Source organism: Aethina tumida, chromosome 1, assembly GCF_024364675.1.
Source record: "Aethina tumida isolate Nest 87 chromosome 1, icAetTumi1.1, whole genome shotgun sequence".
In the NCBI taxonomy this organism is placed as follows: Eukaryota; Metazoa; Arthropoda; class Insecta; order Coleoptera; family Nitidulidae; genus Aethina; species Aethina tumida.
Window position 1 is genome coordinate 5,188,147 of NC_065435.1, and position 23,457 is coordinate 5,211,603.

The 23,457-nt window shown below is 28.0% G+C and overlaps 1 protein-coding gene across 1 annotated transcript in view; it reads left to right on the plus strand.

The window, feature by feature from the left end:
- LOC109598005 (Down syndrome cell adhesion molecule-like protein Dscam2) overlaps nucleotides 1-23,457 on the plus strand; it is a 106,965-nt gene that overhangs the window by 52,245 nt on the left and 31,263 nt on the right. The window contains exons 8-19 of the mRNA XM_020013815.2: nucleotides 1,665-1,816; nucleotides 1,869-2,007; nucleotides 5,251-5,530; nucleotides 9,058-9,193; nucleotides 9,257-9,376; nucleotides 11,821-11,997; nucleotides 12,186-12,330; nucleotides 16,596-16,873; nucleotides 16,930-16,999; nucleotides 19,065-19,315; nucleotides 19,366-19,707; nucleotides 19,762-19,920. Of these exons, the coding sequence (XP_019869374.2) occupies nucleotides 1,665-1,816; nucleotides 1,869-2,007; nucleotides 5,251-5,530; nucleotides 9,058-9,193; nucleotides 9,257-9,376; nucleotides 11,821-11,997; nucleotides 12,186-12,330; nucleotides 16,596-16,873; nucleotides 16,930-16,999; nucleotides 19,065-19,315; nucleotides 19,366-19,707; nucleotides 19,762-19,920 (2,249 nt within the window). The remainder of the gene's footprint in view (nucleotides 1-1,664; nucleotides 1,817-1,868; nucleotides 2,008-5,250; nucleotides 5,531-9,057; nucleotides 9,194-9,256; nucleotides 9,377-11,820; nucleotides 11,998-12,185; nucleotides 12,331-16,595; nucleotides 16,874-16,929; nucleotides 17,000-19,064; nucleotides 19,316-19,365; nucleotides 19,708-19,761; nucleotides 19,921-23,457) is intronic.

Below are 23,457 nucleotides of genomic sequence, written 5' to 3' on the forward strand. Positions count from 1 at the left end.
GCGCAACTGACAATTTTATTTTATTAGTTTGGGGATTCTTTAATAAATATCCACACATATTTTAAATTTTTTATAAAATATGTTTTTTCTTTCGAGTTTTAAGTTTTATCAGTCCACTACTTCATAATAAAATCATAGAAATACAAAATAACTTCCAAAGTATTGAATTTTTACTGAAATATTTAATTTCCATTAAATATCCATATTTGTTTTATCGATAAAAATTAAATTATATACTCATAAAGCATCGGCCGATATTTTGTTGAGTTTGAACAAGTTTTCTTAAATATAAAGTGTATAGAAAGCAAAACTCTCTCTGTTGTGTTAGTTTTCTATTTAAGTCAGATTCTCCAGACATTCACTTCAGGGAATACAGAAAATGTCTCGGCAAACTTATACAATTCATACAATTTTATTTTAAACATTAACATATATTCTCTTATTTACTGTTTAGATGACGTTTTAATTTGACATATATTAGTTACAAATATTACAGTTATCTTTGTCCTTAAATTAACTTAAATTCTTTAGAATAAATTTTTAAATAGAATTAGTATTGTGGTCCCATTTTGTGAATTTTATCCCATTGTTACTTTTTTGCCTTACCACAAAGGATCTAGAAAAAGTCAGTTTCGTTTGTACGGACTAAAGTTTCAATTTATGCTTTACAACATTTCGCAATGGATTAATTATTTTCAAATGCAATTTATCCCGGAAAAGTTAGCAACTTTTCATTTAAAAAGAAAGTCGAAAGTGCGACTGATAATTTTATTCAATTAGTTTGGGGTATAATGTACATATATTAATATAAAATAAAATTGTTTAACAATATGTTTGTTTGGAATTGTATGTTGAAATTAATTTAACAACGTCTTTAGAAGTTATTTTTAAAAGAATTAGAATTGTTATCCCTAGCTTTGTTACTTTACTTCAAAGACTTCAGGAAGGATCATCTTCTTCATACCAACTAACGTTTCATTTTATACTAAACATATCGTATTTAATTCATTGACATCAAATTCAAATTTACCCAAAAGAGTTTTCTACCCATCAGTGAAAAAGAGGGTCAAATGTGCAACTTATAATTTTATTAAATTACTTAGGGGTTTCATTATTAAAAAAAAAAAAACAGTCGCAGTTAATGTAGCTTGTTTAAGAAGTTATGAGTAAACACACGCATACATTTCCAGCAACTTTCCAGTAGGACGTCTCTTTAAAATTTGCTTCGTTATCTCCATAAGTATTATAAAACTCCTTTATTAAATTCTGGACAAATTGCCTATGTCTATGTAGATAATATCTTGAAATTTTTTTTAATAATAACAAAAGTACTACAGAGTATATAATAATAAAGTTCCAGCTTTATAGGTGCAGCTATAAAACGATTTATATAAATTAGTTACGTTGATAAAATAGAGAGTAGAATGGAGAGGTCGATTTTATTTACTATCTATTTTATGGAGAGATAAATTTTATTTTTATACGCGATTTTTGTCTAGTCAATTGTATATTTTATGCACTTATAAAAATGTGACGCGAATACTAACGCACAAATAAACAAACAAAATCACAACATGTGTATAAACATCGGAATATCGATGATACATAGTATGAAAGAATTAATGAGCGATCGCACAATGTTAATCCCTGTATCAATCGTTTAGGTACGCCATTAGTCAATACGTAGATAAAGCCGGCGATGTAATTAGTCACTTGAATATATCGAATTCGCGGGTGGAGGATGGAGGTTTATACAGTTGCAGAGCGTTAAATTCCCTAGGATCAACTGAACATTCGGCCCGGCTCAATATATACGGTATGTTTTATTCATCATCTGCGAAGACTTGCATTTAATACATTTAGTACAGGACCTCCATTTATCCGATCCATTGGACCAATAAAAGCGGTTGCTTCGGCCGATATTACTCTCCACTGCCCATATTCAGGCTACCCCATCAGCAGTGTTAAATGGGAGAGACGTGGACAAGAATTACCAATTGATCTAAGGTACGTTTTTTTTTTTCATCCACTTAATTAATATTGTGATTATTATGTGTCCCGTTGAAATATAATCAGTTATAGAAATATTATCTTTTTAACTTGCAGTTATAATTATTGTTTTACTTTATTATTTATATAAAATAATTTTATTTTATTAGCCATAGTTTTTTATTTATTTAGGACTATTACATTTTATCTTAACCAGTCCACTCTAGTCATGATTTTATACATATTTTATTGAAATTGAAATATGTTGTTCCATGAAAATTTCATTATATTTTGTGAGCAAAAATTTCCACCCTGTTAATTAGTATTTCTATTTTTAGAACATAAATTGCTATTTTTTATAAAATTTTAATAAAAACTAACATATAAAATTGTTTATAATATTTTATTAGAATTAAAATTTACTATTTTAGTAAAAATATGGTATTTCCCTTTAATATAGATAGTTAAGTTAACAGTTTTCTAAACATTTTAATTAAGTAACCCCAACTTCTATGTTATTAAATTTGCTGACAAGAAGTTGGAATTATAAAATATTGTTTAATTAATATTATCACTAATATCATTTTATACTTTTTTTCCACCACAGTATGTATTTCGATTAATGTATTACACCCTACAGTTAAAGTTAAGAATTTCAGAGATATTTTACTTCTAATGGACTAAAAACGTGGAACCTCCCGTATATTGACGATGTCTCATGCAAATCGCCTTGAGTTTAAAGTAGCACTTTATGTAAATCTTTCGGTTGTACTTCACTTTTAATATCGAGTATACATAGTAGTAGATATTCATTTTAGGGGAAGGAGCACATTTTACTTTATAGAATCATAACTCATCATAAAAAATTAGCTACTTTTTTGGGTTGTATCTATTAAAAACGAAATAAGGCACAAAATTTAATTTTTGAAGTTGTTAATATCAAATAGAAAAGTATAAACAATTTTCTATAATATTTGGCATTTAAAAAACAAAAATCAATAGGCAAAGATTGGTTTATCCTCAAAAAAAAAACACTCTGAATTCGTTAGTTAATTTTTCTGGGTGACAATACGTACGTGTCTAATGTTAATGGAACAAAATATTTCAGTTCCATTAAAATATAAAATCATGACCAAAATCGGATGGTTGATTTGAAAGGAAATTTTTAATTTTTATTTAAACTTGTGTGTACAGGATATTCTAAAATGATTGATTTTGGCTGTTATGAGTATTTCCAAACCAGATAAAGAAAAATTAATTTAAGAGTTCAGCTTTATTTTAAAAAAAACTTTTTAACAAATGTAAAAAACTTTCTACAGACACTTTTCTATTTAGTATGATTTTTTTTTTAAATATGTATTTCTTTAAAAAAGTTTTTTTTTTTCATTTGCAATAGTTTTCAATATATATAATTACTTTTAATTATGATAATATATTTTGGTAATTTTAATATAATCTGTGAAGCATTGAGAACGTAACTGAATCCAGATCTCCATACTTAAATTAGTTTTTCTCTATTTACTTTAGAAATACTCGATAAAATCAATTTAATTAATACTTAATATTTGATGTAATTCGTATTTCATTATTTTTTAAGCTTAATATTTTAAATTATAAATTTAAACTTATTAAATTTATTATTTATTGAGCTGAATTTATTAAATTATAAACTTAAAATAATATTTCTTTTAATTTAAATGGTTATTTTAATTATTATTATTTAAGCTTAATATTTTATATTTAATGTAATTCGTATTTTATTATTTTTCAAGCTTAAAATTTGAAATTTAATTAATTTAATCTAATGAATTAATTAATTTAATCTAATAATATTATTTTTTAATATAATTGATAATTTATTATTAGCTTAATTTTTCAAATTATAAATTTAAAATATTATTTTTTTAAATTTAACTGATTGTTTTAATTATTATTGTTTAAGCCCAATATTTTAAATTTTATAAATTTAAAATTATTTTATATTTACTAAATTCAATTAATTTTTTTAGCTACTGTATACTGTAATTTTTATAAATTTAGAAAACAATTTTAATACATTTTTTAATGTAAAATAAATTTATAAATGGTTTTAAACATTATAAATTCAATTAATTTTTTATAATTTTTTAAGCTGTGGTATATTGTAATTTTTATAAATTTAGAAAACAATTTTAATACATTTTTTTTAATGTAAAATAAATTAATAAATGATTTTAAACATTATAAATTTAAAATTATATATTTTTTAACTAAGTATAAAATTTGTTTTAATTTATAATTTTGTAAGCTTAATTAAAATAATTTTAAATATAAATTTAAAATAATTTTATAATTAGTAAATCCAATTAATTTTTTTATAATTTTTTAAGCTATTGTTTATTGTAGTTTTTATAAATTTAGAAAACAATTTTAATGTATTTCTTTTATTTAAAATAAATTAATAAATGATTTTAAATATTATAAATTTAAAATTATATATTTTTTTATTAAGAATAAAAGTTAAGTCTCAATTTATAATTTAGTAAGCTTAATTAAAATAATTTCATTATTATTTAGGCTTAATAGTTTACATTTCTTATGCCTTTTATTAAAACTAAATTTAATTAACTTGCATCTCAAGAATTAGAATCGATAATAAAAATTTTGTGTCACTAAAAAAAATCATATTGTTGGCCTGTGTTAATATTCAAACTATTGTTTAAAAAATAGAGCAATTCAAGAAAAAAAATTAAAAAATAAAATTGAAGCGCATTCGCCATTTTTTAAACAACAACATATTTTAAAAATGGCGAATGCGAATATTTTTACCTTCGACCCGATAAAAAATATTGCTCGACATTCGACCACAATGTATAAAAAGTGGAATGATAAAAACTAATGAAAACTGTTATAAAAGGGAAGCTTTCCATCATATCTGGGCGCGTTTCACGTCGACCCAGGTTTTGAAAAATGATGTGGACCAACAGCCTGTCAGCGACAACTCCATTATAAAATTGTAACGGGGTCGTCTTGCCACAATATAAAACCGATGCAGCGAAATGAATAAAAATGTGTATCTATTTTAGAAAAGATTCCCGCATCTAATGCGAGCCGAGTGCATAAAATCAGCGCGTTTATTATTCTTTCACGGGTCTCCGCTTTCACGAGATTACAACTTTGTTTTGCCCGTAACACCTTTCGTTGGTTGTTTACGGGCGGCCGGGATCGTCGGGAAAAGGCATTTAATAAATCCCCGTTATTTAAGCTGATAAAATTTTCAAGGCATCGCCTGGAGGAGGGCGGAGCGCTGACCATATCGCGTCTCGATCCGGCCACGGACTCGGGCAACTACACGTGCACGGTGACCAGCAGGGACGGCGAATCGGCCAGGAGGAACATAAGAATTATAATTCATAGTCCACCTGTTCTGGAGCCGTTCTCCTTTCCCACCAGTCTACAGGAGGGCGGACGGGCACAAGTGACATGCTACGTAACATCGGGGGATCTTCCTATACACTTTACATGGTATAAGGATTCCGAACCCATTTCCGCGTCGCTCCAGGTAGATACTGAAAAATCCACTCGACTATTTACGCTGTTCCGGGCTGTCCGGTTGTCCGGCTGATATTGCCCTCGTCACTGAAACTCACGTCTTTCTCGTTCGCTTGTTTTCCCGTAAATATTTCCTTGCCCATTTGTGCTGATAAATATTTCAAGACCATTGTCTCACTTTTGTGCTAAGGCAACTCCTAAAAATACACCTCGTGCCGGATTTATTAATACGTAACGTTATTTTACACGGAAAACTCATCACAAGGAAATAAATTTTTCTACATAAAATAATAATTTACGTAGAATTTCAAATTGGAGCACTGGTCTGTATTATTTTAAGACATACGAGTACAAATAAACGATGTAAAAACATTTTAAATCAAATCAAATATAAGAAACATTTCTCCTTTTCCGTATTTTCCAACTTTTAAGCATTAGGAACCACAGAAAATAGATCAAAACCAACGTTTTCTTTATACGTTTGTATAGAGGGCTCTTTTATGGACATTTTGAGCTCATGGACATGCATATAATGTCTCGTAGAGGATAAATATTGTATTTCTACTGAAACAGTGTCTTACACTGCTTTTCATACATTCAACTCATTTTGTTTTGTAACTGGAACTAAATCAAATAACTTGATTTTTTTATATACGTCAATTTTTTTCTTTGTTAGTGAAATTCAAGATCAGAATAAAATATACAGTGGTGATTATTACTATAATAGTAAATTTTAAAATATTTTTCTATTTAATGTGAACTCTTAAAATAATACTAATTTAATATTGTTGTTTTATACAGTATTATAAAAACTTTTACATTCTTATTCTGTAAAATGTTATGCATATATTTTTCTAAATTAAACTGGACATAAATATAGCAACTTTAATTTTGAAAGGAATTTTTAACATTAACACTTTGTATTTTCCAAATATACTTATTAACTGTTTTTCTAAAAGTATTTTAATATTTTTATTTTCTGAATTGTTATTTCAGAAATGTACACTAGAAAAACTTTTACTAATACAAATAGGGTCTTAATTAAAACAATTTAATTGTTTTTTTTAATTCCTTCAAATTTTCATTTTCTTATATTTCGATTTTAGTAATTTAAATAATGAAAACTGTTATTAATGTATAAAAATTAAAATGTTTTTAAGATATTAATAGATAAATATAAATTTATTAAATTCTGTTAATATTAACATTAATTTATTATTAAGTTTTTTTGATTCAAATTAAATAACTATATTTATTTTCAATTTTTAATATATCTGTTTTACAAATATGTAATAATTTTTTTTATTAATACTAAAAGGTAGATTTTAACTAGATCTTTAAATTGTTAAAAGTTAAAACTAAAATAAAATTTAATAAAATCCACATTAAAACCAACTTCTTAATTGCTTTTCTAAAGATATTTCAACATTTTTATTTTCTGAATTGCTATTTTAGAAATTTCGACTAATGCAAAGAAAAAAAGTCTTAATTGATTTTTCACTAGTTACCAGTTAAATTTAAAATTAAATTTGAGAAAATTTATTTTAAAAAAAATTTAAATTGTTGTTTTTCTAAAATTTTTTTAAATTTTCATTTTCTTATATTTCAGTTTTAAAAATTTAAACAATGAAAACTTATTATAATATATAAAAATTAAAATGTTTTTAAGATGTTAATATTATTAAGTTTTTTGATTAAAATTAAATAGGTAACGTCATTTTAATTTTTTAATATTTCTGTTTTACAAATATAAGTGATAAAAAATTTTATCAATACTAAAAATTACATTTTAACTAATTTTTTATGTTGTTAATAGTTAAAATTAAAATAAAATTTAATAAAAAATACATTAAAAGTAACTTATTAATTGTTTTTTTAATATTCCTTTAAATTTTCTTTTTCTTATATTTCAATTTAGAAATTTAAGCAATAAAAATTAAAATGTTTTTAAGATGTTAATAGTTAATTATAAATTTATTAAATTCTGTTAATATTAACAGTAACAGTTTTTTTGATTAAAATTAAATAGGTATATATTTAATAATTAGCAATTTATTAATTATCTTTATGTTTCCTATTCATTTGGAAATTGAACTTGGTAAAATCTATTTAGTTTTATGTCCATGTTTTCTATAAGGTTGATATCTGGAGATTGCGGCGGTCAAGACAAAACATCGATGTCTTTTAACCAATCCGTCACAATTTTGGGTGTGATTGAGATGTGTTTGAGATTATTTTCATGTTGGAACACATTTATTAAGAGCAGTAAATAAATTCATAAATTTAAATTCACAGAGTGCAATAAAAGATCATAAAATAAAAAGTTACTATAATTTTGTCCATTGAAAAATAAAGTACACAATTTTTTAAAAAATAAAAATAGATTGACCAGTTGTATAGTAGGCACAACAATAACAGAAAAAACAATAAACATTTTAAGTACTTGTATCCAATTCAAATATTATCATATTTTAATAAGTTGCCATAATTATGCCCACCACTGTATATTTAATTCTGAGATTTACCCAAGCTGTGTATGTGAAACGCCCCAAAAATAGTATACAAGTGTAATAAACTGTGATATTTTTCCAATGAACTTATCGGGTTTTTCGAACAATTTAAATGGAGTGCAATACGTTAAAAGTGTTTTATTCGCCGATCATAACTCATATTTAAGAAAGGAGCAAGGGGGCCTTAAAAAAGACCCTCGCGAGCCATTAAGTAGTAAGGTAACGTCATGGCATAACCCTGTTAAATATGTTGCAGCGAAAATTGAAAAAACCGGACTAGTATTTACACTGTAAGCCGGGCGAAGCAACCCTTAAAATAAACCGCGGGCGGCAAAAACCAATTTTAACTTTCGTGTAGGTGTCCAATCTCCGGATTTGTTTTTATTAAATCTATGCTCGTAAACACTGTTGCATACAAATTCGCTGGTGTTTTAAACATTTGTTTTCATTAAATATTTGTTGAATATCAACATTTATCTATCAGTGGTTCCTTTTATAAATTATAACGCCATTGAAATCTGCTGTGATTTAATAAAATATGTATAACATACTAACAATAATCAATATTTTAATGTTGGAGTTCACAACATTTATAGTTATTATATTATTGGAAATGTTTCTGTGCTAAAAAATTATTATAAATTATTTTGACAGACACATTAAATAAAAGAGATTTGGCAAAAACATTAAACATTTGTTAGTTTAGTTAGTTTGTTTTCAGATTGAGAAGAGTTATTTTTTATCCCCAAATTGGCTTTGTTTGTAATTTTTAACTTTTCCTAATTACACAGCTTCGGTAAATCCCCGAATAGAATAAACAGTTAAAATTTAAAACAAGGGCGCCTCGGGCATTTTTCACGTGTTAACCGGAGTTTTAAAATTTCATGGCGGAATATCCGATTGGGCGGATCTGTTTTTACGAAAATCTGTGCCGGGTGTTTAAATTTAATGCATGTAAGTAGAACAAAGGCAAAGCCCTAATACCTATGTTTGTATAATTTACAATAATCCGGTTCGAATCGCAAAGGTTGAAGAGCGTGCCGCGGAATTCTACAGCATGTTAATATTTAAAGAAGTATCGTCAAGACACAGTGGAGCATATACTTGCGTTGCCAGCAACTCCGCCACTAAGACAAACTACACCGCCCAGCTTATAGTGAAAGGTATTACTTAATTCACTACATAATCTACAGTAATTAAACAACCCCATTGTTGTTCGCATCCAGTCGCGCCGCACTGGATTAAGGAACCTCAAGACATTTCATCACTACTAGGACATCCTATACTCATTGACTGTTCGGCTAAGGGATCTCCCGAACCGCAAATTACTTGGCTCAAAGGACAAGGTAAACAATGTCGCACTCTTTCCACACGTTTATTTTCTCCGAATGCTATTTGCGCAGCTGTTCACCTCCCAATCATCAACAAACAACAAGCATCTTAATCATTTTGACTTCTAACACTTCATAAATGGAATTTATTATCACATATATAAATTTAACAAGGAAAATACCTTTAATACTGCAGGGTTTGCGAGAGCTTTCTTGGAGCTTATTTGAGCTTAAGAAATTTTAAAAGAGTCTTCATTAAAACTTGCAACAATTGTCTTGTTTCATTTTATTGTACTATTTTATAACTTTCTTTAATAATAATTGTATTAATAAAAAAACTATTAAAAAACTACGGTGGTAAAATTTATTAACCCCGTTTGACGCTAGTAATATAATTAATTGAAAGTTACCTCAAGTTCCGACGAAACTTAATATTATCTATCTCTTTATCTAGTTTGAATCATTATTTATAACAGTTCAAAATGAAGCCATTAATAGATTTACAAGTTTAACTGGTGTATTTGGAACAGCTGTTTTCCATAAAACTTAATCTTACATCATCATGAAACAAAGTTCTTTATGTGGTTTGAATTATCGTTTAAAACATTTTAAAAACTTAAACTTATTAATTGATTTAAGAATTTATTAAAAAATATTTAGAGCAGTATGACTTAATCTTTCATCATTATCAACTTATTATTATTGATATTTATTGAAAATTATTTGGAATAAAAGCTTTCCTTGAAGTTTAATATTTTATCATTAGCAATCTACATGTAGCTTGAACCATCACTTACAAGTCTTCAAAATGACAATTATTAATGACTTTACAAATCTAATAAGTATTTAGAATAACTATTTTCCATAAAACTTAATTTTATATCAGCCTGAAACAAAGCTCTTTATGTGATTTAAGTCGTTACTTATAATACTTTAATATGGAACTTTTTTATTGATTTATGAATTTATTAAAAAATATTTGGAGCAGCTGCTTTTTATATGACTTGAATCTTTCTCTATCAACGAACAATTATTTAGTTTTAAAGACCATTTCAAAATGTAACTTGTGAACTTATAAATTTATAAAAAAATATTTGGAATAAAAACTTTCCATGAAATTTAATATTTTATTATCACCAATCCACAAGTAGCTTGAACCATCACTTACAAATCTTCAAAATGACAATTATTAATCACTTTACAAATCTAATAAGTATTTAGAATAACTATTTTCCATAAAACTTAATTTTATAACAGCCTGAAACAAAGCTCTTTATGTAATATACATACTTGATATGATACTTCAATATGGAACTTATATATTGATTTATGAATTTATTAAACAATATTTGGAACAGCTGTTTCTTAAATGACTTAATCTTTCTCTATAATCAAACAATTATTTAGTTTTAATAAAAATTTTAAAATGTAATTTGTGGACTTAAATTTATCAAAAAATATTTGGATCACCAAATAATGTTCTACATACAGCTTAAATCATCACTTATAACTCTTCAAAATTAAATTTATTAATGACGAACCTAATAAGTATTTAGAAGATCTGTTGTCCATAAAACTTAAATCTTATATCAGAATGAAACAAAGCTCTTTATGTAAGTTAAATTTAAGAATTTATTAGAAATATTTGGAGCAGCTGTTTTTCGTATGACTTAATATTTCACCAGCATCAAACAGTTATTCATTTTTAATCATCATTTCAAAATGTAACTTGTTAATAGACTTATAAATTTATTAAAAAATATTTGGAATAAAAGCTTTCCTTGAAATTTAATATTTTATCATCACCATGTTCCACATGTAGCTTGAACCATCACTTACGACTCTTCAAAATGAATTTACGAATCTAATAAGTATTTAGAATAGCTATTGTCCAGAAAACTTAATTTTACAAAGCTCTTTATGTAATTTAAATCATTACTTATAACACTTCAAAATGGAACTTACTTATTGATTTATATTTGGAGCAGCTGTTTTTCATATGACTTAATCTTTCACCAATCTTCCACATGTAGCTTGAATCATCATTTACAATTCTTCAAAATGAAATTTATTAATGAATTCACGTATCTAATAAGAAGTAGTTAGTTGTTTTCCATAAAACTTAATCTTATATCAACCTGAAACAAAGCTCTTCATCTTATTTAAATCATTCCTTGTAACTATACTTATTAATGGATCAACAAATTTAACAAAGACTTATTGGAATGATTGAAGCTTGTTAAATGTTACTTAAGGAAGATCATTTCGATAAATTTGTCCATTTGCTTTTAATAAAATTTTGCCATCTAGAAATAAAATTTTGCTATTTGAACGGTTCAAACTCACACATTAAAGTCACCTGCTTATAAAATGATTGATTTTATCGCCCCCACATTCTTTTCGTTGTGCAAGACGGTTAAAATAAGTCCTTTGTAGTCAAACATAGAAAATATTTTCAGGTAAAACGTCGACTGATTATCAGCCAGTCTTGAGTCTCCACAGTAGAACAACGTTATTGGCAAATGGGTCGCTGTGGTTGGAGGCAGTAAGCCCGCAGGACGAAGGACATTATTTGTGCAGGGCGACCAACGGAATAGGATCTGGTTTAGGAAAAGTGATTTACGTCGGTGTGAATGGTAAAGTATTTTCCATCCTTTTATCAATCACTATAAATAGAGCTGAAAAATACTGCACGGTCATAAATAGATGACGATATCTTTTTGCCGGCGTTCCGATCTCGTTAAATTTTGCCGATCACATTTCGATCATATGTTTAAAATAATAAATGTCGCCGTCACATTTAATCTTTATTTGTTTGCTGCAGAGCCCGCAAGATTCGACTTGCCCGGAAAGAATGTGTCGACGAAGAGGGGCACATCGGCCACCCTCGTCTGTCAAGTTTACGGGGACAACCCCATCGAGGTGGTCTGGACCCTTAACGGGAACAGGGTTGATATGAACAATTACAGGTAATGAACTCCACTATTTATTTGATAACACAAGTCAATTTCGTGTGCTGACTCCTCTTAGTATTTTTTCTCCACGCCGTGGAATTTTGATGGTCACGTAAAGCCACAAATTCGAAGTGTGTGTATGCGTAAAAGCGGGACTAATTCCGAATATACCATCTGCCATAATGCGTGTTTTATAGCGTATAGAATATTTAGATCTACGTTAATGAAAATATGAATTCGTTATGTGTAGGAATTTAAAAAAAATGAGAGAGAGGCTAACGTCCACCAGCCATTTTATTTGCCATCATGAAATTTACACTTATTTTAGAGCCTCGTAAATTTTACACGCCACATCAGCGAAAAATGCTGAAGTTATCGATTAGAGTTACAACTGCACATGTATGTTCGATAAAATTTGAACTTTGTTTCAGACGTTCTAATAGTGATTAGCAATAAATCGGAATTATTAATTGAATTACGTCGCATTTATACTTTGGGTACCTAATCAATTAATTTGTTTTAAAGGTTTGATTTGTGTTCAGGAATTCCAGCAGATAAAATAAGATCAATTAGTTGGGCGAGTGTATTTTCCACGGAATTGGAAACAGCTATTTCAGGATGGAAATAAACTGGGGTGTCTTTGACGACTCGACAAAAAAAAAGCTCGAGCAATAAAAGACCGTTAAGTGCTAAATTCTTAATTTAAAATAAGTGGCTGCAAATAAGAACCTTTAATTCCATAAACTTAATATATTCACGCATTTACATAATAGATATTTCTTTTATTATCGGAAATTTCCAAGTTTAAGTGAATTAGAAATTTACGCCTCTGTTGCGAATCTCCACTGTATATAATTTATGTCCGTGTTGTACATTATCAATAAAACTTCCAGGGATTTTTATTGAACAATTGCGAATTTTTTTCCTTTATATACAATAAAACCTAATGCAGTTTATCGATCACACGTTCTTCAGTTTGGTCACGTTTTATTCAATTGTTTACGATTTTTCTCTAAGTCATATTAAATTATATTCTGGTATCACGGAATCATGTTTAGACAAGCAGAATGAGTTCAAAAAACGTAGACCGACAAAACGACATAACTTTTTGGTGCTGGAAAGCTGTTAATTTAGGGTGTTTTTAATGTGCTCATTCCAACTCTAGTTTTTGAGATACAGGCTAATTGAATTTGGTGCTGATAGGTTTGAAGTAAAAATAGAAATTACGTACTTAAAATTAAAATCCAATTAGCCAGATATACGGGGACTTGCCCCATGATTCGACCTTCTTATAAATGGCTAATCCTCCCCTAGGCCCATATTATCTTCTGTCTACCTTTCTCTTACCCGTCTCAGTATGTTATTGAGCTTTCGTGAGTAAAGTTTTACTATTATTTTGTGTGCCAGTTTAGTATTAAAACACTGAACTAAAACCAAGGCATATGCAAATGTAGCTGTGTTAATCATACAAACTATAGAGTATACCTTGAAAGAAAGTACAAAATTTACTTTTCATTTTGTAAAAAGGATTTATCCAACATATGGTGTTCATTTGGGACACCAGGATAAATATTGGGCCTCATATTTCCTATGTAAAACATATATTGAACGGAAAGAGGTATGTATAGTGGAAGTCTGGAATACGAAATATCTACAGGGAACCATGAAACCATCACAAAATGGACATTTCTACTCAGCCATAAGTGTTGATTTTTAAAGAAATACCCTTTCTATCCTTCAGCTGTCTTCCTCTGAAAATGGCACAGACACATTAACGTTCAATGAATAAAATGATCATGAAGTATATTAAAGAATACCATAAAGTTTTAATCTACAATATCTAAAGGGATCTAAACCTCTCAAAGAATTCAGTTGAATTACTTGCATCCTTCCTCATTAAATGAAAAAAGACTACTTTATGCAGGTACCAATCTTCATCCAATAATTACCCAGGAACAATGAAGAAATCTATGGTATCAGAATGGCTGTTGGTCTGTAAACTCAAACTCAAAAATATATTTAATATTTCATGTTGTCCTGAAATTTTCAGCAAAACTATCCAAGTAAATTCTATGCTAAAAAGCCATATAAGGAGAAATTTTTAGGTGAAAGATAAAATGTATATATAACTCCTGAAGTAAATTTTAATAGACAGTTGGAACCAATAGAAATAATAATAACTTAAAAACTACGTAAGTTAAAAAATAAAGCAATCCTAACTTTTAAAAATGACTTTATTTCTTAAAAACTAAAATGGGTAGACTAAATCTGATGATCATTTTGGATTCTGTACCCAATAATTACTCAGGAACAGTGGAAAAATCGTTGGTACCAGAATGGCTGTGTTACTTAAGAAGTAAAAAAATAAAGCAACCCTAATTTTGAACATCAATTTTAGATTCTGCATCTACTAATTACCCAGACAGGTGAAAAATCTTCAGTACCAAAATGGCTGTTGGCCTGTGAAACTAATCCGATTAAATTAAAATACATTAAATATTTCATGTTAACATGCAATGCCTGATCTCCTCTCTATTTACACGTTTCCGTTAATTAACGCATTTAAAGTCTATTAACGAAATCAAACATAATGGTAATTAAAATACACGAGACGAGAAAATTAATAACTAAAAGTTTCTTATCCACTAAGCCGTTTTCGTAAAAATTTTATAATTAAATGAGGTAAAGATTTTAATAAAATTTCTGGCTCTATCCATTCATGAATATTATATACGAAAATTAAATTATCCTTTGGTAAACCCCTGCGAAGTTAGATGAAATTTTTATGGCCTGCATTGTCATTACTTGAATGTGTATTAAAATTTACAATAAATAGAACACATTCCGAGTAAACAAATTCAAAACCAGAACACAATTGATAAATCAACAAATACCTTATTTAAACAATGTCGTCACGTACAAATTCCGGTAAAATATTGTGTTAACAGGGGAATTTTCAAATTGTTATATTTTATGTGAAACATGGAAGGTCAACAATTTTCTTGGCTTGTATTTTATATTGAATAAATTATTATTATTTACAGTCAATTAATTACAATTTTAAATAAACAAGTAGATTTATCTTTCGTTTTTTTATTATGGTTTTATTAATTGTGACAACTAATATCAGATCTAAGAGAATAAATATAAGAATCTGGTCATTTTAGACCAGTTTTGCCAAGACTTATCAAAATATGACGACATAAGTTGATGTAATTAATTAATTAGTTTTGTAGCTTGTGTCCATTATAACCGTTCTAAAAATTGTTACAAAATAAATAGCTTGTATTTTATTATTTCTGGTTAATTAATTATAATTTTAAATAAACATTTAACCTTTATTTTTTTGTTACTATTTTTTTCATTGGCTCAACCATAAAAATTGTCAATGTTTATTTTGTATATACATCGAAAAACGTTTGAACAAGAAGTTCTTCAAACCATACCGGACCAATGGCAACAAAATCCTGTTGACACATTTTAGAAGTCAAATATTGAAATACTTGAGTTAATGTTAATTTTTTATAAATATTAATAAAACACTCCATACTTTTTTCTAAAATAATTTTTTATTAAAAAAATATTTGTAACAAATTAGAAAAAACATTAAGTAACATTTGTAACAAGTAAATAAATATACCACAATTTTTTCCTCCACTGTACATATCTATCCAGTTTTATCTAAGCACACAATATAAACTTTTTCAGTTTTTCAGTTTCAGACTTAATGAGAAATGGGTACATTTTTTGTTAAAAATAAGTAAGAGCATTAAGAAAAGAATCTTAATATTAATTACACGTATTTAACCTTACCACAAAACTTCTTAAATACTTAATTTTATTTAATTTTATGAACTGTTTGTAACAAATTAGAAAAAAAAAACATTTGTAACAAGTAAATAAATATACCACAATTTTTTCCACCACTGCACATATCTATCCAGTTTTATCTAAGCACACAATATAAACTTTTTCAGTTTCAGACTGAGAAATGGGCACATTTTTTATTAAAATAAGTAAGAGCATTAAGAAAAGAATCTTAATATTAATTACACGTATTTAACCTTACCACAAAACTTTTTAAATACTTAATTTTATTTAATTTTATAAGCTGTTCAATATTAATTTGAGCTGTTCAAATTTGTTGATATTAATGAACTGAACTGGAGTAAATTAGTTTATTCCTTTAAATGTGGTATTGATATATAAAAGAGATGTAAATATCATAAATATGTGAATAAATTATAGATTATAGAAAAGAAACCTAATGATTGTTCCAGATATACGGTGAGTAACACAAAAACGGAGAACGGCATGAAATCGGTGGTGACAATCAGCCACACTGATAGGGACGACTCTGGGGTTTATAAATGTCTTGCTGAAAACGCCTTTGGTCGCAGCGAACATATCATTAATCTTGCCGTTCAAGAAAGGCCTGATCCTCCTAGTATGTTAGAAGTTGTTGAAGTTTCTAGTCGATCAGTTAAGCTGGCGTGGAGACGACCGTTCGACGGCAACAGTCCTGTATTAGGATACTTGGTCCAATACCAGATCCTTGGTAAAAATAAAATTTAATCCTGCTTAATAAAAGGGAACTAATAAATAAAATTCCAGGAAGCAATCAGGCGGATTGGGACGTATCAACTGCAATGAACTTCACAATACCCACCAATCCAGATATCAAGTAAGTAATAACTTTTATTCGCTTTATGACTGTTGCGCACAATTCCGAAGAACTTATTAAAAAGGTGTATGATAAAAATTTCCACCACTATAATCTTCAAATTTCTGTATCAATTTTAAAGGCACATATTTAGTAAGTAATTTCCTCATTATATGATGCTAAATTGTGATGCAAAAGCTTCTGTGCCTTTCTCTCATGATCCCTATTTATTAATGTAGCTATTTCAATTTGTACGTTTGTTACAAGAAAATAAAATTAAAAAGAACACTACACGTTAAAAGTTAATAAAACTTAACTGAACCTTTTGAATTCCACATTCAGATTCTTATATTAATTCGTTTTCAAAAACGATAAGAATTGTACACAAAGAGCCCACAAAAAATTCTATTATTACCTTATTATTTGATATGGCCCCTTTGTATGTTTATCTGCCTCCTTGTTTGTGTATTTAATTTTTGTCATATTATTTAGGAATGGGGTATTAATGTTTAATAGTGAACGTTCACGTGATCCTCGGATAGTTCTAAAGTTCTCAACGAAGCTGAGAATCTAATTTCCTCCATTTAATTCTTAACAAACAATTATGAATGGCCTTTTCTATCTTTGCTCGCCGACTTGTGCAAGCAAACAATAACTTCACTTTCGTTACATACTTTGAATCCTGTCAACCCGGTACATTCATTAATAACATCCAGATAACTTTCAATTTGGATACAAAGCAGCAACGCAAAATCATTGACCCCATTACGAATTTGATGGCTGATGAACTGATAAGTGTAGTTATTTAATGAGTTGGCCAGGCCAGGACCTCGTTAATGTTTAATTGATTTTGGTATACAACTTTAATTTAAACATGCCTAATCTTCAGCCAGAGGTAAGTGTATTATTGATGGCGATACTGCCGCATTGCCAAATCTCTGCACCAATACGGTTATAAAAGTTACAAGAAAGGGGGATATTCATGTTACCTACTTCTGAAGTTAATAATTCGGTTAATAACTTCCCAACTTCATTACATCAACCTTTATCATTTTTACTCAAAGCCACATTAACTTTACTTTCATGCTTATCTGCATTGCAAATTGGTTCATTATCCGCCATACATTCTGTAACATTCCAAGATCATAAATCTCCCATGAATTTGATAGCTGATGATCTGATATAGTTATGTAATGAGTTTGTCGGTCCAAAACTTCGTTGTTTAATTGAATCTTGAATCCAACTTCAATTTAAACACGCCTAACCTTCTTCCGGTTGCTGGAGACTGTTATCAGTCAAGATGTTTCATCAATAATGTTCAATCAGCTTGCATACATTGTCAATATATTAAAGGTCGACCCAAATTAATTGTAATTCTAATTTAGGATTGATACATTTACAAATTAAATATTTAATTCAGTGGATTAATTGTTGCATTTGTTACAAAACAGTTTATTGTCATCCCTCTCAATCAGGTATAAATATTATGCAACATGGCGATTCAGTAACACCATAAAATCGCCGGCCTCATTATAGATTTTGATGGCTGATGGACTCATATAGTTATTTAATGAATCGACTGGACCAGAGTCTCATTAATATTTAATTGATTCCCGAATCTAATTATAATTGAAACCTGCATAATTTTCTTTCCCCATTAAGAGCAATGTTATTAGGGAAGATACTGCATCAATGGTCTTCAACGAACCACTATTTTAGCCATTTAAGTTAGCTAATCAAAGTGAATTTAATAGGACCACTCCAAAAGAAACTTTTATTAATTGGTTATCACTGTCTAACTCATTTTCAGCTTAAACATCGTTTCAGAAGTTTTAATCACCAGTGCAAATAATTTAATTCCCTTTCTTTCATTTAAACAAACATACAATGACGCCCCTCGCGTTGTTTAATTTATGTTTGCACGTAGAATATGTTCAATATACCTACGTAATGTGAACCACCATCAGAAATCAGTGACCCCATTTGAATTATATTTATTTAATGAGTTATTCATGCCTGTCTCTCGTTAATGTTTAATTGATCCTCGAATCCAATTTCAATGTAAACATGCATAAACGCCTTCCAGTTCCGAGCACAGCGTAATCAGAGAAGAAACTGCTATTAGTGGTCTACAACCAGCCACTGTTTACGCGATGAGGATGCTGGCAGTAAACAATATCGATCAAAGTCATTTCACTGAAGCCATTGTCGTGAGGACACAGGAGGAAGAGCCCTCTGAAGCACCCAAGGATATACGTGTCGAAGCTGTGGGACCTGGTGAGCTATTTTTGACGTGGATGGTGCCACCTAGGGAAAGCTGGAACGGGGAACTTCTCGGTATAACTCGCTTTAATGTTAAAGAAGTCGTCTTCATAAAATTTTTTCAGGTTACATAGTGTCTTGGAACGAGCAGCGTTTCACCAACAGCACCAAGAGTATGACGGTTAAAGGCTGGGCCACCAATAAGCTTCAGCTGACGGGTTTGAAGAAGTTCACCAGGTACGACATAACGGTGCGAGCCTTCAACAGCGTCTCAACTGGTCCATCATCTGCCGTCATCACCGGTACCACAAAGGAAGGGGTGCCGGAGGCGCCACCGCAAGACATCACCTGCTCCGAGATTTCCTCGCAGATTATGAAGATCTCCTGGGCACCTCCGCCGACTGCTCGTCACGGTGGTCACATACAAGGCTATAAGATTTACTACAGGCCCATTTCTAACGAGAATGGTAAGTTCAGGAAGGGATTTACTTGGGGAGTTTGCTACAGGGTTGTTTTAACAGATATTCCAACGACTGGTGAAGTGAAGAGGACTTCTAGTACCGAAACGTATCTTCACGGGTTGTACAAGTTCACCAATTACTCCATCAAGGCTTTGGCTTATACGGGGGCTGGTGATGGTGTCATGTCGGATCCTCAAATCTGCACCACTGAGCAAGACCGTAAGAAATGTTTTATTTGTTATTAACTGCATGAAAGATTAATTCCCAAAGAACATGTCCATTTTAAATTTTAAAAATTAATATTTTTTAACACATTTAAAAATATATATTAAATTATCATTTATTAGTTGTAACACAAATATTTAAAATAAAACAATATGAACATGTCAGTGACAAAATACTAAATTTTTAATACAATTTATACATTCTTATTTGATGACGTTCAAATCCTGAATCCGGCGAGGCTATTTAAATGTCAACGTAAGGCAACCAAGAATACAACGCTGTGATTTCGTTGTTGCGTAACTCTGAAAGCTCAAATCTGTATTGATCCTACAATAAATATTTAAAACTATTTAGCATTACATAAAATATTTATGCGCATACATTAAACACCTGTTAATGATTTAAATTGGCTAATAAATAAATTGGAAAAATAATTAATTAGAAATGAAAATGATTGCCAAATATTATTTTACTGTTTTTTAACACGCACTGATTACCTATTCCGTCTTGATAGTTAAATTAAGTAACATGTTAATTTGTTTCCTGAATTTTTACAAAATAAATATAATAAGATAATAGAAACTTTTTCGGCGGCCTCATTGATATTCCTTTTGAACGTTTCGTTTTAAAGTACTTAACTACAAGTTTGGAATCTAAAATTTTTTTTCGTTTTTGTTACCTAATTCGAAATTATTTATTAACTTAGTGTTTACAAATAAATTCATACTTGAATAACAATTTGAAACGTACTGTAATTTAAAAGCGATTAATTAAACTCAGATCAGGTTCTTTGTTGAAAACAGTAAAATTTAAGAAATGTTCTTTTTGTTGAATAATTTAATGGTTTAGTAATATTTTGGTTCAGGATAGACTGCAAATATATTTTTAGAAAATTTAAGAAATAACAAAATTAGACAACGAACACTAACTCACAACTAATCAAACTTAAGGAATATTTTAAATCAATACTAAAACAATGAAAGAAAAAACAATATTTATTAAAATGTTACACAATATTTGAAATTATTTATTACTTTAGTGTTAACTTATACTCTAATATCAATTTAAAACGTACTGTAATTTAAAAAAACTAATTAAACTCGAATCAGGTTTTTTATTAAAAAAATGTTTTTGTTTTTGTTGGTTAATTTAACAGTTTAGTAATATATAATTCGGACTGAAAATTTATATTAAAAAATATTAGAAATTACAAAAATATCAAAAAGTATCAATAAAACTACTCAAATTTTAGCAATATTTTAAATTAGTATAACTTATATTACAATATTTAAAAAAAAAACAAAATTTATTAAAAATATTAAATATTATTAGTAAAATTCTTCCGATTTTTGTTACCTAACTCGGAATTATTTATTAATTTAGTGTTTATATATAAATTAAACTTGAATATCAATTTAAAATGAACAGTAATTTAAAAACAATTAAACTCAAATCAGGTTCTTTATTAAAAACAATAAAATTTAAGAAATTTTTTTATTCAATAATTTAACCATTATCTGGTTAAATTTCGAGTAAGTTATGAAACACGCTGTATATTGAATGTATGTTATTTATTTTTTATTAACTAATTAGAAATTGTTATTTAACTTAATGTTTTTCAAAGAAATTTATATTTGAATACTAATTTAAAACGTACTGTAATTTAAAAAACAAAATCAAATCAGGTTCATTGTCGAAAACAGTAAAATTTTGAGAAACCTTATCATTGTTGAATATTTTAACGATTTAGTAATATTTTGATTAACGATAGACTGCAAATATATATTAGAAAGTTTAAGGAATGACAAAATTAATGAAGAGTATCACTAAAACTATTCAAAGTTCAGCAATATTTTGAATTAATATAACTTATTCCAATATTATAAAAAAAACAAATATTAAAAATATTTATGTAAAATTTTTCCGTTTCTTGTCAACTAATTCGAAATTATTAATTATTATTAATTACTGTTTACAAATAAATTTGTATTTGAATATATTTAAAAATATTATAAATAAAAAACAATTAATTAAACTGAAATCAAGTTCTCCATAGAACACAATAAAATTTAAGAATCGTTCTTTTTGTTGAATTATTTGATAATTTAGTAAATTATTTAAACTGCAAATATATATTGAAAATATAAAAAATGGTAGAATTATGGAAAAGTATCAAATTTGTCAATATTATAACGACAATAAATAATAAAATAGATAAAATAAAAGTTTTATGATCATATGTTAATTAATTAATAAAATTTAAAAAAATGTTCTTAAACTGAATAAATTAATAATGTAGAGTATTCAAATTAATTATAGAATTTATTAAAATAAACTAATATAAATTTTGAATTGAATAAGAATATTATTAAAATTTCCGATTTATCACAGACATAAAAAATATATTGAAAGGAGAACAATGAAGATTTATTTATTTTGCAAGAACTATGTTAATAAATTAGTGAAATTTAGCATACTTTCACGATAAAACCAAATATTTCAGTTTAAAATACGAATTTGTATATTTTATGTTAACATAAAACCAATTATACTAAAATGTGGTGATTGTAAGAGTAAGAGATATTAAAAACAATTGACCAACTGTTCGTTAATGAAACTTCATTTCTTAACACGATTATATAATGAATAGCTTTAAATATTTGGAACGTTTTCGTGATATAAGAATTTAAGTGGACCAACTCGTACGAGTATCTGATAAAACCGTCGACAAAAATGTCAACAACAATTCTAAACAAACATTGAACCAGTTTTTAAAATAAATGATCTGGAAACGGTTTTTGCAAAGCCATTTTAATAATATATCATTTAAGATAACCAATTAATAGAACTTTCCAATTGTTTTCAATTTAATTTGATATTATAATTATCATTTGACATCACTTTGCACTCACGATTACTAATTAAATAAAGCTACAGATTGAAAGTATTGACAAATAATCGAAATTATTTACTATCAATTCGTGACAATTAAATATTCAGAGGCAAATATTTAAATTTTTTAACCAAACATTGATTTCTCGAGGAATCCCGGTGCGGCCAAATTTGACCCTGTCAATGTTTTACAACCGGAATCTTGTTAAGAACAAGGTTGAATAGACAAATCAAATACACAAGTAAATTATTAATTAATTCGCCAAACATGAAAGTGTTTAGTCGGTAATTATTATGGTTTATATATAGAAAAATTATGGCATCGATCGACATTGAGAAAAAAATAATTGTATGTGTCAAGGTGGTGTGAGATAATTTCAGGATAAACTATCATAATTAAGGTTGAATGATCCTTTGTTGGTGATTTATGTACTTATAAACTCGGGTCAGACTAATAGAAAATTTTGCAAACACGTCTCTTGTACAAAAATTCAAGTTTATCTAGATTTTTGGGGGAATTGATCACGTTACTGAGAAACGTGAACATCCTAAAAATATTTTACGTCACCCGTTTGCAGATTGACATTTAAAATATTAAATAACTCGTTGTTATTGTGTCTTGGGGAATTTTGTTGAATT